At 48.3% G+C, this 13,798-nt stretch overlaps 1 protein-coding gene across 1 annotated transcript in view; it reads right to left on the bottom strand.

Annotated features, from left to right (window-relative positions):
- Positions 1 to 519: 519 nt before the first annotated feature.
- The window catches only part of LOC143335011 (uncharacterized), a 22,267-nt gene continuing 8,988 nt past the window's right edge, over positions 520 to 13,798 (bottom strand). The window contains exons 2-4 of the mRNA XM_076754107.1: positions 6,057 to 7,695; positions 5,139 to 5,939; positions 520 to 5,050 (exon numbers count right to left, since the gene is read on the bottom strand). Coding sequence (XP_076610222.1) covers positions 7,342 to 7,599 — 258 coding nt within the window. The 5' untranslated portion in view covers positions 7,600 to 7,695 and the 3' untranslated portion in view covers positions 520 to 5,050; positions 5,139 to 5,939; positions 6,057 to 7,341. The remainder of the gene's footprint in view (positions 5,051 to 5,138; positions 5,940 to 6,056; positions 7,696 to 13,798) is intronic.

Raw genomic sequence — 13,798 nt, 5'->3', positions numbered from 1 at the left:
TATGGAAGTACAGGCTAACATTAGCTTTCCATGACTGTCCACAGAGCGAGGGATGATGTGAAGCAGCTTAATGTCGAAAATCTGTACAAACCAGAATCTGATGCAGAATTCCTCATTCTTCATCTTCATCTTCATCTTCATCTTCATCTTCATCCATTTGAAAAGTTTAGAAACTCTATGGATTCAAAGCTGAAGTGGAAGAAAGACGTTTTCGAGGTGGCTGCGAGTCGGAGAAAACACGACTCTTATTCAGGAGTTAATAAATTCAGAGAATAAAATCCTCTGAAAGACAGAAATAAAAGAAATAAAAAATAGCGTACATGTTTGTAGCATTTGTTATAATTTATATGATCAAATATTTCACATAGAAGACGATAAATGATTTTATTATTACTGTGTATTATTAGAATTCTTATTCTATGAATCATTTGCTGTCATAAACTATAAACGAGTTATGTTTTAACAGCGTTTCAAACATCTGACCACCTGCTGGAAAAAAGCACAAATACAAAATCCGGTTTGGTCCGAGAGGAAGTTTTATTTCTTTACAAAATAAGAGCACAGACTGATAAAAGAGCTCAGACAGAAGGCGGGAAGATAAACGGACCTCAGCTCACACACAGAACAGGAAGTGAAGGACGGGAAAGACGTCTCTGAGGACGAAAGAGAAAAGCTCATTTGGAGTTTGGATTTTTTAATTGTGTTCTGCAAACTTGATTGATTTTGAAACTTAATATTCAAAGTATTTACTCCAAATGTTAAGTTTGACGATGACGACGACGACGAACACCAACATCAGAACCAGCACTGGAAAATTTTATTTTGAAAAACATGCATCCAAATGTTTTGTTTTATGTTTGTATTAAATGTGAAATTTTATTTTTTGGAGGTTTTGGAAAAAAAAGCAACAAATTGACTGTTTGATTTGTTGTTTTGAAAAGTTCAACTTTTCTGTTCACAAAGATAACAAACATCATTTCCTGTTTTGGCGTCAGTGGTGGTTAAACGTCCTCTGACGTTTGCTGCAGACGAAACTCTGATCACAAACAATCAAACACAGCAGAATGGAAACATTTCCAAAGCACAGACTCGAATTCTTTATCAAAATAAAACCTTTGCATCGATAAAATACAACGTTAAGTTAAAACACTGTAAAGACGAAAAAAAAAGAAATTCAGCCGTCGTCATCAGATAAAACTGCTGAGAGAAAGACGCCATTCGTACGAAAACCGCCGAGCTGAAACTTACAGTCGTGTTTGTTTCCATCACAACTTTTCAAAGCCACAACACAGAAAATAGAAAACAGACGCAGCTCATCAAAAAAAGCAAACTTCACAGTTTCAGGGAGACGTGCGTCCACCCACTGAAAGCACACACACACACACACACACACACACACACACACACACACACACACACACACACACACACTCGTGCTGAACTCCTGCGGATACACACCGACATCGTGCATCGCCTCATGTTACTTCACGTTTCAGATTTTTACCCCAAAATCACTAAATTCTCGTACACTTTGCATGATTTACTACTCATCAGCTGATCGTTAGCTAAAGCCGTTAGCTTACCTTACGCCTGTAGCTAACACTTTTAGCTAAACGCTCGTTACGTCTCTTCGTGGCTGAAACAGGCCCACAGGAGGAGGTGATGTCTTTGTATTTACATATTTTATCAAAAATGGCCGAGGACGTGGACAGATTATGAGACAAGACATCCTCAGACAGAGACGCTCGTCTCTGAGCCCCCCACACCTCCTTCATCAGAGCGAGACGTGTTGTAGACGTGAAGTCGTTTTCCGTCTCTCTGTGACGGGTTAGCATCTCTTCGTGGTTGTTTTGCGTCTCTTTATGGTTATTTTTGCATCCTTTTGTTTGATTGGCTTTCCCTGGACCAGGGACCCCCCGACCCCCCGACCCCCCGACCCCACGGTGCTCCTGCATCACTCCTGACTGATCACATCCAGACGTGGCCTTATGCTTCAAACTCTGATGGTCTGAGGACCCCTCATTTAGTTAGCAGTAAGACGTCCAGTTGGCAACGTCCTGTTAGACTTTCAAAATAAAGCTCGCTGAGAACAGTAATAAACACGAGGTTAATGCCGTGAAGTTTAGGGACCCAAACTGACGCACGTGAAACTGAACACACGACATCAGGTCACGTACTGAACAAGCCAAGCTTCACCTGTGGTTTCACATGGACCCTGGTCTCCTGAAGGTCCAGCCTGTGACCGTCCAAGCACCTCACCGTCCTCTGTCTACAGAGGCACGTTGGAAAATTAAACTAAAGGGGTCCCCGGCGCCCAAAAACACTGGGGACCCGACCAGCGTCCATATGTGAGGAGCGAGAGCGAGGAGCCTCCTGACCCTCCTCAAATCCACTCATCCATCCGTGACTGAGGCGAATTTTCCATTCAAGTTCAACAATGTGAAGAAAAACTCAGAGTTCGGGTGAAGCAGCTCGACGTTCAGCTTCAGTTTCCAAATCAAAGCAAACACAGAAGAAACAGCAGACAGCAGAAAGCCGCTCGAACTCCCTTAAAGGGTAAAAACAGCAGCAACAGAGCTGCTGGAGGTTCTAATCCTACGTAAACAGGCTTACTGTAAGGCAAGGAGGAGGAGGAGGAGGAGGAGGAGGAGGAGGAGGAAGAGGGGGAGGGGGAGGGGGAGGCGAGGGAAAGAGGCTGAAGTGAACTTCAAGATAAGACGGGGGGGAGTGTGGGAGGAAGACAGAATGATGAAGAGGAGGAAAGTGATCAAGAGAGTGAGTAAGCAGAGAGAGGCGGACAGGCGAGGAGGAGGAGGAGGGGAGGAAGAGCAGGATGCAGATGGCTGAAAGGCGGACAGCAGAATTAAAGGGATCAGACGAAACGTGAATCACAAACGTCTCGTCCACCTTTAAAGACGTCTCCGTCTCTGCTGTCCTCATCGGTCTGTCAGTGTGTCCTCTGTTCAGTCAACACTGCCCTGTTTACACACCGGCCTGCTGACGGTCCCAGTACGGAAGGTCAGAGGGGACAAAAGTGGACACGTTGACTTCACCTTCAAAAGTTCAGATGTTAAAATTAATGTCCCTGAGATCATAAAGAATCACTTCATGTTCACAAAACCCCTTCATTCATTTCCTTTCACACCGAGGACGTTTCGCCTTAAAGTCGGCAGAATTTGAAGAACGTGAAGAAGAGTTTATGATCAAGAGTTGAAATATTGATCCGCATTGATCTCTGCTGTCCACTGAGCCTCATAGTGGATATTTGACCACACTAAAACCAAAATGTCTTCCAAATGGGACATCTCCACTGTGTGGTGAAGACACAGTCTGTGTGTGTGTCAGGTCTACAAACCCACGTTTGTCCCCACGACTCAAATAAAAGCCTCTGCACAGATTTCTTTTCCTCCTGCAGCAGCTGACAGACTAATGAAAACGAGACGTCCTCCTCTTTAGTGCTTGTTGTAACTTTACCTGCACTTTGACTTCTTCATGAGCTTTAACCTGAATGTCTCTCACCTGTCCTGCCCTGCCCTGTCCTGTCCTGCCCTGTCCTGTCCTGTCCTGCCCTGTCCTGTCCTGCCCTGTCCTGCCCTGTCCTGTCCTGCCCTGTCCTGTCCTGGACCTGTGAAGCTAACTGAAATGTAAGAAATGACGGAGCTTGAGGAAGCCATGAGGACAAGAGAGTCTGAAGGCGAGAGACAAGTGAACAAAGGTCTGTTTGAGAGACCAATGGGAGGGTGAGGACGTCCAGGTGGTGGTGGTGGTGGTGGTGGTGGTGGGGGGGGGGTTATTTCGGCAGTGAGCTGCTGGGTATGTTGGACAGTGTGTGGAGAGGTACGGCGTCTTAAACTGAGACATCACGTGCATGTGTCATGTAGCTGTGTGTGTGTGTGTGTGTGTGTGTGTGTGTGTGTGTGTGTGTGTGGACTTCACATTGTCAGTTTTAGATCATCCATCAGACGCTTTAGTTCACCTCAGACAAAATCAGAAAACACACAACACGATGAGCGTCTCTGATCCCATGAGCTCCTTCCTGATTGGCTGACCATTTTCAGCTCCACCCAACTGCTGCAGGATTTTTTGTCCAAATTTGGACAGTAAGGACAGAGCCTGGGTGGAGCTGAAGTGGGACAGACAGGTAGATGGCAATGACACATGTTTGGACCTTTTTTATCACAAATAAATGAAAGAGCTTGTTGACATATTTTGTTGTCCTTTTTTGGACAAATGGGCAGAAATTTAATCCAGAATATATGAAAAGTGATGCAGTATGGGTTGAACTTTGTGTTTTTAAATAAAGTTTTGGGCTAAAGAGACGGGAATTCTGTATAAATAGGGTCAGGGTTAGGGTTAAGTCCACATTTTGTCCCCTGCTCCAGACGTCAGTGGACGTGAACAGATCCTCTGAGACTCTCAGCTGCTGTGTGAACGGAGCCTGAACTGGACGCTTTTCACACACTAACAGAAACCATGAGGCTTCCTGAAGCACAGCAGGGACTCAGGATGACAGCAGCACTCAAAAGGCTGAAACACCGTGAACGTGAAGCTGGAATCAGGACTGAAGGGGACAGAGCGAGGACGGGCTGATTGTCCTCCTGAATCATGTGGAGATGAAGTTCTCTGAGCCTCCTGCTGGGCAGAAACCAAAACTCCTTTTTTATTCTCCACCTCTGATGCTGGGGGGCGGGCGTGGGACCCCGGAGGCCCCAAATATTTCATAAGCTCCCAAAAAAGAAATGAATCCAAGCTCAGTCGTTGAGATTTGGACCCTTCCATCCGATCCCGCTGCGATCCATCGGAGAGGACGGCAGTGTCCACCATCAGGACGACACAAAGAAATCCTCCTGTTCCTGTTTTTATCAAGGTCTTTTCCTCGAGGTGGGGGTTCACTCGCCCCCCCATGCAGAGAGGACCCCCCCTGACAGCCTCCAAAACACTTGAAGATTCACTGAGTGGAATGAAGATTTTGTCCCAGCGAGGAGGAGGAGGGAGGATGAGGGGGGTGATGGTGGCGTTCGGTCCCCCCCACCACAGCCAGGCGGCGACTCTAGAGAAGATTGAAACTCTGTGAGTTCATGAACAGTTTCAGCCAGTTAATGCAGAAATTAATCCAGAAACAAAGCAGCAGAACTAACCGTGAGCCCCCCCAGCCCCCAGCCCACCCCCAGCACAGAGGGGAGCAGCCTTTCACTGGGATTTCAGCTCGGAGGTTCAGGCTCCACGCGAGGAGGTCTGACAGGAGGCCTCCGACCACGAGGAAGCCCATTACAGCACAGCCTCTGCAGGTCGCCCGGTGGGCCTCAGCAGGTCACCTGGGGGGCCTCAGCAGGTCACCTGGGGGGCCTCAGCGGGTCCTCTGAGGGCCTCAGCAGGTCGCCCGGTGGGCCTCAGCAGGTCACCTGGGAGCCTCAGCAGGTCACCTGGGGGGCCTCAGCAGGTCCTCTGAGGGCCTCAGCAGGTCGCCCGGTGGGCCTCAGCAGGTCACCTGGGGGGCCTCAACAGGTCCTCTGAGGGGCTCAGCAGGTCGCCCGGTGGGCCTCAGCAGGTCACCTGGGAGCCTCAGCAGGTCACCTGGGGGCCTCAGCAGGTCACCTGGGGGGCCTCAGCAGGTCCTCTGAGGGCCTCAGCAGGTCACCTGGGGGGCCTCAGCGGGTCCTCTGAGGGCCTCAGCAGGTCGCCCGGTGGGCCTCAGCAGGTCACCTGGGGGGCCTCAGCAGGTCCTCTGAGGGCCTCAGCAGGTCACCTGGGAGCCTCAGCAGGTCACCTGGGGGGCCTCAGCAGGTCCTCTGAGGGCCTCAGCAGGTCACCTGGGAGCCTCAGCAGGTCACCTGGGGGCCTCAGCAGGTCACCTGGGGGGCCTCAGCAGGTCCTCTGAGGGCCTCAGCAGGTCACCTGGGGGGCCTCAGCAGGTCACCTGGGGGGCCCTGCTGCAGCTGCTGGAAGAAGAAATACAACAAAACATCACTGCTCGTCTGCTGCGTGAAAATTCAGACTCGTCTTTGGACACTTTGGTCTCCGGTGGACTTTGAGTGATGCTGGTGGTAAAGACCCACCTGTGGGTCTGACGGGGACGCTTCCAGAGGACAGTCGGTTTTGTCCCAAACAGGCAGACTCAGAAACCGAAGAGCCGTTTCATGTCCTCGGTGGTCATTTGTCCTCCGGCCTGCGTGTTGTCTCCTCGTCTTCAGAGCTGTTGGCTGCAGCCCCGATCGGCTGCTCGGTGAGACGTCGGCATTTCAGACATCAGCTGGCACTGAAAACACCAGTTACTAAGCAACGGCTGGACCGGCGTCTCGTCTCTGCAGTCAGAGCGATTCAACACAGCCTCCATCACTCCTCTGCGCTCCTGCATTCAATTCTCCTGGGCCTCCTCCTCCTCCTCCTCCTCCTCTTCACTCAAAAATAACACCACACTGTTCAGCAGCGAGCTTCACCGAACATCAAGTTCTCTGAATAAGTTCTGCAGTCTGTCAGTAAATGTCAGCACGTCCATTTGTCAAAGGGAACAAAAAGTCAAAAAGACAAAATAAATGTCCCCGTCCCGTGAGAGACAGCAGCCCGGACGCGCCGCTCGGCAGGCAGGTCGATGGATGCGGAGTCGTGGAAATCCAGTGCAGCGCTGCAGTCCGACAGCTGCACCGCGGACGGATTTCTACGAGCTTCACAGGTCGACACGTGGGCAAAGACCACCTGCATCACCTGCGCCTCAGATCCATGTTCCAGCTGGTCGACAGCGCAGACGATGTTGTTTTTGACGTATTTCACCAATAAAACAAACATCAAAACTAAAACTTTGATTGTTTTTAAAGACTAACTGATGTTAAGTTTCTTCATTAAATCTCACTGTTTGTACCGGGTGTGTCTTTGCCCAGATGTCTGCCTGCCAGGCGGACTGAGGCGACAACCAGACAGGAAGCAGGTCAAAAAACACAGCGCACACCTCCCCGGCTGTTCCTCTGCCGTGTTTTCCAGGACAGGTTTTACCTGTACAGGTGGGACAGAGTCACTGAAGGAAGTCTCTATGGGATGAGGAGCAGCATCATGTTAAGGTTACTGATGGCAGTTTATTGATTTTTAGATTATTAAATGTCGGATTCATCTTCATTTGTTACTATTGAAGGTTCAGAAACACCAGAGAAGAGGACTGTATTTGTAGATGTGAAGAGGACAAAGTGGGTCCTCGGGTGGACAGACTAAAGCTGCTGTCAACTGTCTGTCTCCTGTTTCCACCTTAATAACCTCTGGGGGGGACATGTGCGCTCGTGCTTCTCTCTCAGTGTGATCGTCGCCTCAGTTTAACCTGTTGGTCGTCAGGGTTGCTGCCTCTCAGGCTGCCTGTCAGGAAATCCGATAGTCGAAGGTGTCCTTCTCCATGTAGTCCGTCCAGGTGGAGGACGGCATGCTCCGGTAAGGGTCCAGAAGGATCCGGAAACAGCGGACAATCAGCAGGCCCAAGAAGATGAAGAGGATGAGGACAAAGACAAAGGCCGCCCTCTGCTCGAGCGTGAGGAAGGTGGCGGACGCTGAGGAGGAAGAGGAGGAGGAGAAGTCAGATTCAGAAGCAGAGAAGGTGCTGCTGTAGAGGTCATCGGCCATGTTGGGTGGACGGATCGGTGGGCTCAGATGATCCTCATCTTCTGTCCAATGAGAGAATGTCCACAGGAAAACATTGTCTTTGACGAGAGGAGGGACCTGCAGAGAAACAAGTACAAACAGGCTTAAAGACACCAACGTGCAGAGGAAGAGGACAAACTCAGGATTTTAACGTATTGATCAAACAATTTTTATTTGGTTGCACAACTGTGACACTGGTGCTGGTCGCCAGCCGGCATGATTCATACTTCAGCCTGGAGGCTAAAGCTGAAGTCACTGGGCTCATCCTCAGCAGCTGCTGGTCACTGCAGAGTTAGCCTCGTGCTAACGTCAGTTCGCTAAGTTTACTTTGATCATCACTAAATTACACCAGGCTGCAGCTCACAAACTAGTTCTTGTTAGAGAGGAGTTGGTATAAATACTCACAGCCACTAACTGAACCAGCTGACAAAGCTAACGTTAGCATGCTAACACCTGAGCGGTCAGAGATAATCTGGAGTCCAGTCGACACGTCGACCTGAAACCTGATAAATTCTGTTTGATAATGATTGAATCTGGAAGATTTTAAATAACACAACAAACCTCAAATCACCAAAGATCATGTGAAAAACATTTGGCTAAATGAGTGCATAACATCAGTTAGCTTAGCATAATCGTAGCTCTCATTAGAAACTGTATGAACACGACGAACTGTGAAACTCAGATTTCTGCGTGTGTGCAGATGGAAATACAACAGATATGTCCATTTATAAAGATTTAGCTTTTAGCCTCTAAAACCGTCATGTTTGGAAGTTCTGCTAGCTCCTGATGCTACAGTGACTTCCTGTTTACACAGCTGATTGTTCCTGAGTGGTCAGATGTTTCCCAGCTACAGATCTTTACCAGCTGAGACGTTTGTTGAGTTTTAATGACGAAACCTGATTCAGTGAATCTGAAACTGAACTGAGGAAGACTTCATGTCCACACTGAAGGATTCATGAAGACCTGCTGTAGCTGTGTGTGTGTGTGTGTGTGTGTGTGTGTGTGTGTGTGTGTGTGTGTGGTGAAGACCTTTCAAACACAACTGTCCGTCTTTAGATATTTTCTTTATGAAACCACGGCAGAAACAGTCTGACTGAAATCATTCAAGACATCTCGCCGTGGACCAAATGTTTGTCAAGGGGACGTTTTGTCCCTGCAGTATTTGTTGAGACGTATTTGTTTTCATGACTGTGTCCTCCTGACGCTGAGCAGTTTCAGGAGGTTCTCTGTAACTTCAGTGTTTTCTCTGGCTGATCTCAGGCCAGCAGTCTGTGGGCGTCATGTGCTTTAAAGGAATCATTGTGCACAGAAAGAAGCTGGTCTTCTGCTTCCCACGTGGACGTTCAAGCCAAACTCAGCTGGCTTCACATTTTGTCTTTTTTGTCTTTTCTGGGGGTCAGTTTAAGTGAGGTTTGGCGTCTTCATACGTGCTGCTTCGATGTGAAACTCTTTCAGAGGAGCGAGACTTTGATGAAGGACACATCAGCTGGAGACAGAAGACGCATTTTCTAATGTTTCAGGTGAGCTGGAGTTCGGTTGAGATGGAGAATAAAAACAATAAATCTATCTTCACTCTGCGTGTCCATTGGTAACAGCCAGGTGAGGCTGATCTGATGGACAGGACTTGGAGGACCGGTGCTGCTGAGGGACGGTCCTCTGTGAACATGACACTGCTGACGGTCATAAACTGCAGAGCTGACAGAAGTGATGAAGACCGTCAGCAGCCTGGAGGAAGATCAGCAGCAGCTGATCGATCGCGATGCTGCAGTGGTCCTGCACCCGTCACGTGACCGCAGATCAGTTTTAATGAGCTCGTCGAGTCGACCGCGGCACCTCTGAGGGGGATTTGCTGAGTCGGTACAGTTACCCCCCCCCCCCTTTAATATTTCACCACCTGTCTTCTTCTGCATTTTAATTTCTGACGTTCTGCAGGAGGAAACCTTAACGATGGACGTTCTGCACAGACTTCTGTTCATCCTCAGTGATCTTTTACACATTCAATGGAGCTGATTCATGGCTGCAGAAGGAAGACATACGCACACACGCACACACACGCACGCACGCACGCACACACACACACACACGCACACACACACACACACACACACACACACACACACACACACACACACAGCAGTATGTTCCCTTCCTTAATGCAAAGACTGAAGTCCAGAGTCCCTCCAGGCTTCTGCTGCTGCCTCTGAAAATGAAACCTGGAAAAGTGATTAGATTTGATGGAAAATACGGCGCCGACCTCCACCGTGAAAAGTCAGCGCAGCGACGCGGCCGCAGCCTTTGAGGAGGCGTCTCCGTAAAATCAAAGAAATGTAAAAAGTTCTCGCAGAAAACCCATCTGCGGTCACAGCTTCATCACTGAACTCTTCCTCTTCTTCAGGCTGTCCAATAAAAGCCTGAAGAGTGTTTCTGCCGTGGTCTGATGATGAAGAGCTGATGATGAAGAGCTGATGTTTGAAGAGTCACTGGGATGATTTGAGGGGTCAGAGGTCAGTTTACGGCTCATGGTTCGTCCTCCTCACCTTGGAAACTGTAAACTGACCACACATCTGCCACACAGACCAGACCTGCGAGGCAGGAAGACTGTTATTGGTCAGGACGGTCTGTTATTGGTCAGGACGGTCTGTTATTGGTCAGGGTGGTCTGTTATTGTTCAGGGTGGTCTGTTATTTGTTTGTTATTGGTCAGGACGGTCTGTTATTGGTCAGGGTGGTCTGTTATTGTTCAGGGTGGTCTGTTATTTGTTTGTTATTGGTCAGGACGGTCTGTTATTGGTTGTGTGTCCACGAGCAGATGTACTACTTAACGTGTGCGCTCGCTCTTGTTGCCGTGACGAGAAGCTGCTGGTCACAGCAGCATCTGGTGGATGGTGGAAGAACTGCAGGTCAGAGCACTGATGACACGTTTGCTGCTGCTTCGTCTGATTGGTCCGTTGAAAAGTCGCCAGGTTTTTAAAGTTTGTTTTAAATCTGGACAGCCGGGTTGGTCAATGGTGCAGCGTCGCCATGGTGACAGCTGCTAACATCCATAGCCTGAGAGAGAGTAACCATGGCAACTGCAGCACGCACTGTGGTCACTGCCGTCTCCACACACACACACACACACACACACACACTGGGTCAGTTCACCTCCCACAGACAGCCTCTTCTGATGGCAACAGGTTGAAACTGGAAACAGAGATCAGATGAGGTGTGTGTGTGTGTGTGTGTGTGTGTGTGTGTGTGATTGTCTGTGTGTGTGTGTGTGTGTGTGTGTGTGTGTGTGATTGTCTCTGTGTGTGTGTGTGTGTGTGTGTGTGTGTGTGTGTGTGTGTGATTGTGTGTGTGATTGTCAGTGTGTGTGTGTGTGTGTGTGTGTGTGAGTGTGTGATTGTGTGTGTGTGTGTGTGTGTGATTGTCAGTGTGTGTGTGTGTGTGTGTGCGTGTGAGTGTGTGATTGTCTGTGTGTGTGTGTGTGTCCTGAAGGTCATAAAACGAGTTGAGACAGACGTTTTTTGTGTTTCTTTAAAACTTTTCTTCATCACAGATGAATAAAAGTGAGTCTTTGTGTGTCTGACAGAGACGTCGGCAGTCGAAGCTCCAGATTGGATGGAGACAATGGAGACAATGGAGACGACGGAGATGATGGAAACGATGCATATTTGTGGTGTGAGACAGGAAGTGACATCTGCTTTATGGTGTTATCAGATTTTATACCTGCTCGTCTGCAGCTGTCAGCGTGTCCTCTTAAAGGGACAGGTCAACATGTTGGTCATGTAGACATTATGTGGCGTCCTCATAACGTCCTGACGTCCACCTGTCAGTTGTCTACAAATCAACAAAAATAAGACGACGTGTTGATCAGGAGCATCAGAGCCGCTGCTGGCTGGATATTTTAGCTTTGACAGAGCTAGGCTAGCTGTTTCTACCTGCCTCCAGCCTTTATGCTAAGCTAAGCTAACCTAGCTTCATATTCACTGTAGAGAGATGAGAAATCATCAGAGCGACTCCTCCGACCTTCAGCCATCAGCTGACTGTTCAGGACAGGCTGAAGTATTTCCCTCGGGTGGGACACATTCGCCGTCTACCTGCGTCTCCTCCCTCTAACAACCACCTGTTATCAGGAGGACGTGGACGTGGACAACTCTTTGTGTGGTTTGATCTCTGCTGCTCATTTTGTCTGATGATCAATGAGGCTGATGATGTTTTTCATGAACACTGACACCAGCCGAGGACCCCTGTGGGAAACCCTGTAGCACAGGTAACCTCACCTGCTCAATAATGACCATGAGCCTTGACTTGTTCACGCTCATCCATCTTTTAGGCCGAGCAGCAGCTGTTACCTGAGCGTCTTTTCAAAGATTCACAGTTTCTGACGTTTCTGAGGAGAATCTTGATTAATTTAACAGCTGAGCAGCTTTTTGTTATTCTTGACAGATACTCGACTTCATTATTGATTCTTTCCTTCGGCGTTTTCACTCACGAGTACATGATGAAAACCTGGAAAATCAGTACCAGCCTGAGGTGGAAGCGGCCAGCCGGGGCCCAGACCTCCTGTCCAGGGCCACTAACAGGTCCTGGATCAGCCCCGTCTTTGTCCACATCTCAGAGGAAATACTGAACTGACTTCCCTTTATGGATCTTTCACCTTTGAACAAACCTTCTTCTTCTTCTTCTTCTTCTTCTTCATTTTCAGACAGAAACGTGATTCCAAAACGGACTAAAATCCACAAAGATAACGAGATTCTGAACTCTGAGCTCCATCAAGGTCAGAGCTCAGGACAAAAGCACAGCTTAGCTCGACAGAAACTCCTCTTCAGGATCCAGAAAGCATCAGAAACTCTCAGCTCAGCAGCCGGCCAATGAAAAGACACCCTGTGACAAGGAGCTCACATCCTTCATGTGTTCACAAAGTGGTGAACTCGCTCCATCCTCTGTGATCGACTGAGCCTTTCCAGGACGCCCCTTTCATACCCAATCATGATCCTCTCACTGTGACCAATCAGCCTGTTCACCTGTGGAATGTTCAAACAGGTGTTTTTGGAGCGTTCCACATCTTTCAGTCTGTGAAACGTGTTGCTGCATCAGATTCACAATAAGAGATATTTACAGAAATCAATGAAGCTGATGAGGAAGAACATTAAACATACTGACTTTGAGCTGATTTCAGGTCAGTTTGTGTCAGAGAGGATCAGATCAGGTGATCACTTCCTGTTTGATGTAAGTGATCACTTCCTGTTTGACTGTCACAGACAACAGTTTGCTGCTGCTTGATTTCTCATTTTATGAACAACAATGAATTCACTGCTCTGCTGTTCTCACAGTGTGTGTGTGTGTGTGTGATAAACAGTAAATTGATTGCATAAATAAAACACCATCATCTCTCGGCTGTCAAATCCAAACTGGAGACTCTGTGGAAGGACATCATCTGCTAATTGAATTCTGTCTTCCATGAAAGCAGGACACACACACCCACACACACACCCACACACACACCCACACACACACACACACTGCAGGTTTCATCTGAACCTTCAAGGATGCAAACTAACATTTCGTCGGCCTCCTGCACGTCCTTCCTGATGACATCATGCAGGTCATAAAAGGCGGGAAGCTGCGACTCTGAACCGAGCGTGAGGTCATTTCTGACATCACTGGGAGAGACTCTGCTCCGGCCAATCACATAGATTAAGGCTTAGATGAATGACGGGATGAAAGAAAAATGAACTGCAGCTGTGAACCTTTAAGCTGTTTGTTGTTTGATAAACCTTCAGATTCACGCATCTGCTCGTCAAACGTTCGTCTCAGAGAGGAAAGCGATCACACTCAGATTCACACACACACCTGGTTCACACACACAGGCAGGTCGAACACGAGCTGAAAGTGTCCACAGTGAAGAGACAAACATGGCTGCTTTTGGTCCACTCGCTCTACAGATGACAGAGAAGTTTTCATCTTTTCAACAGTTTAGATTTTTAGCTTGAACATGACACACACACACACACACACACACACACACACACACACACACACATTCAAACTGACTTCATTTCAGTAAAGCAGCACTTCACTATAAGTCACCTGATGTTGTCACAGGCTAATTAGCATATCAAACACACAGTGTGTGCATGCATGTGTGTGTGTGTGTGTGTGTGTGTGTGGATCACAGCTCTCTGGATTAGATCAGT

This window comes from Chaetodon auriga, chromosome 17, assembly GCF_051107435.1.
Source record: "Chaetodon auriga isolate fChaAug3 chromosome 17, fChaAug3.hap1, whole genome shotgun sequence".
NCBI classification, from domain to species: domain Eukaryota; kingdom Metazoa; phylum Chordata; class Actinopteri; order Chaetodontiformes; family Chaetodontidae; genus Chaetodon; species Chaetodon auriga.
This window is presented reverse-complemented; position numbering and strand designations above follow the sequence as displayed.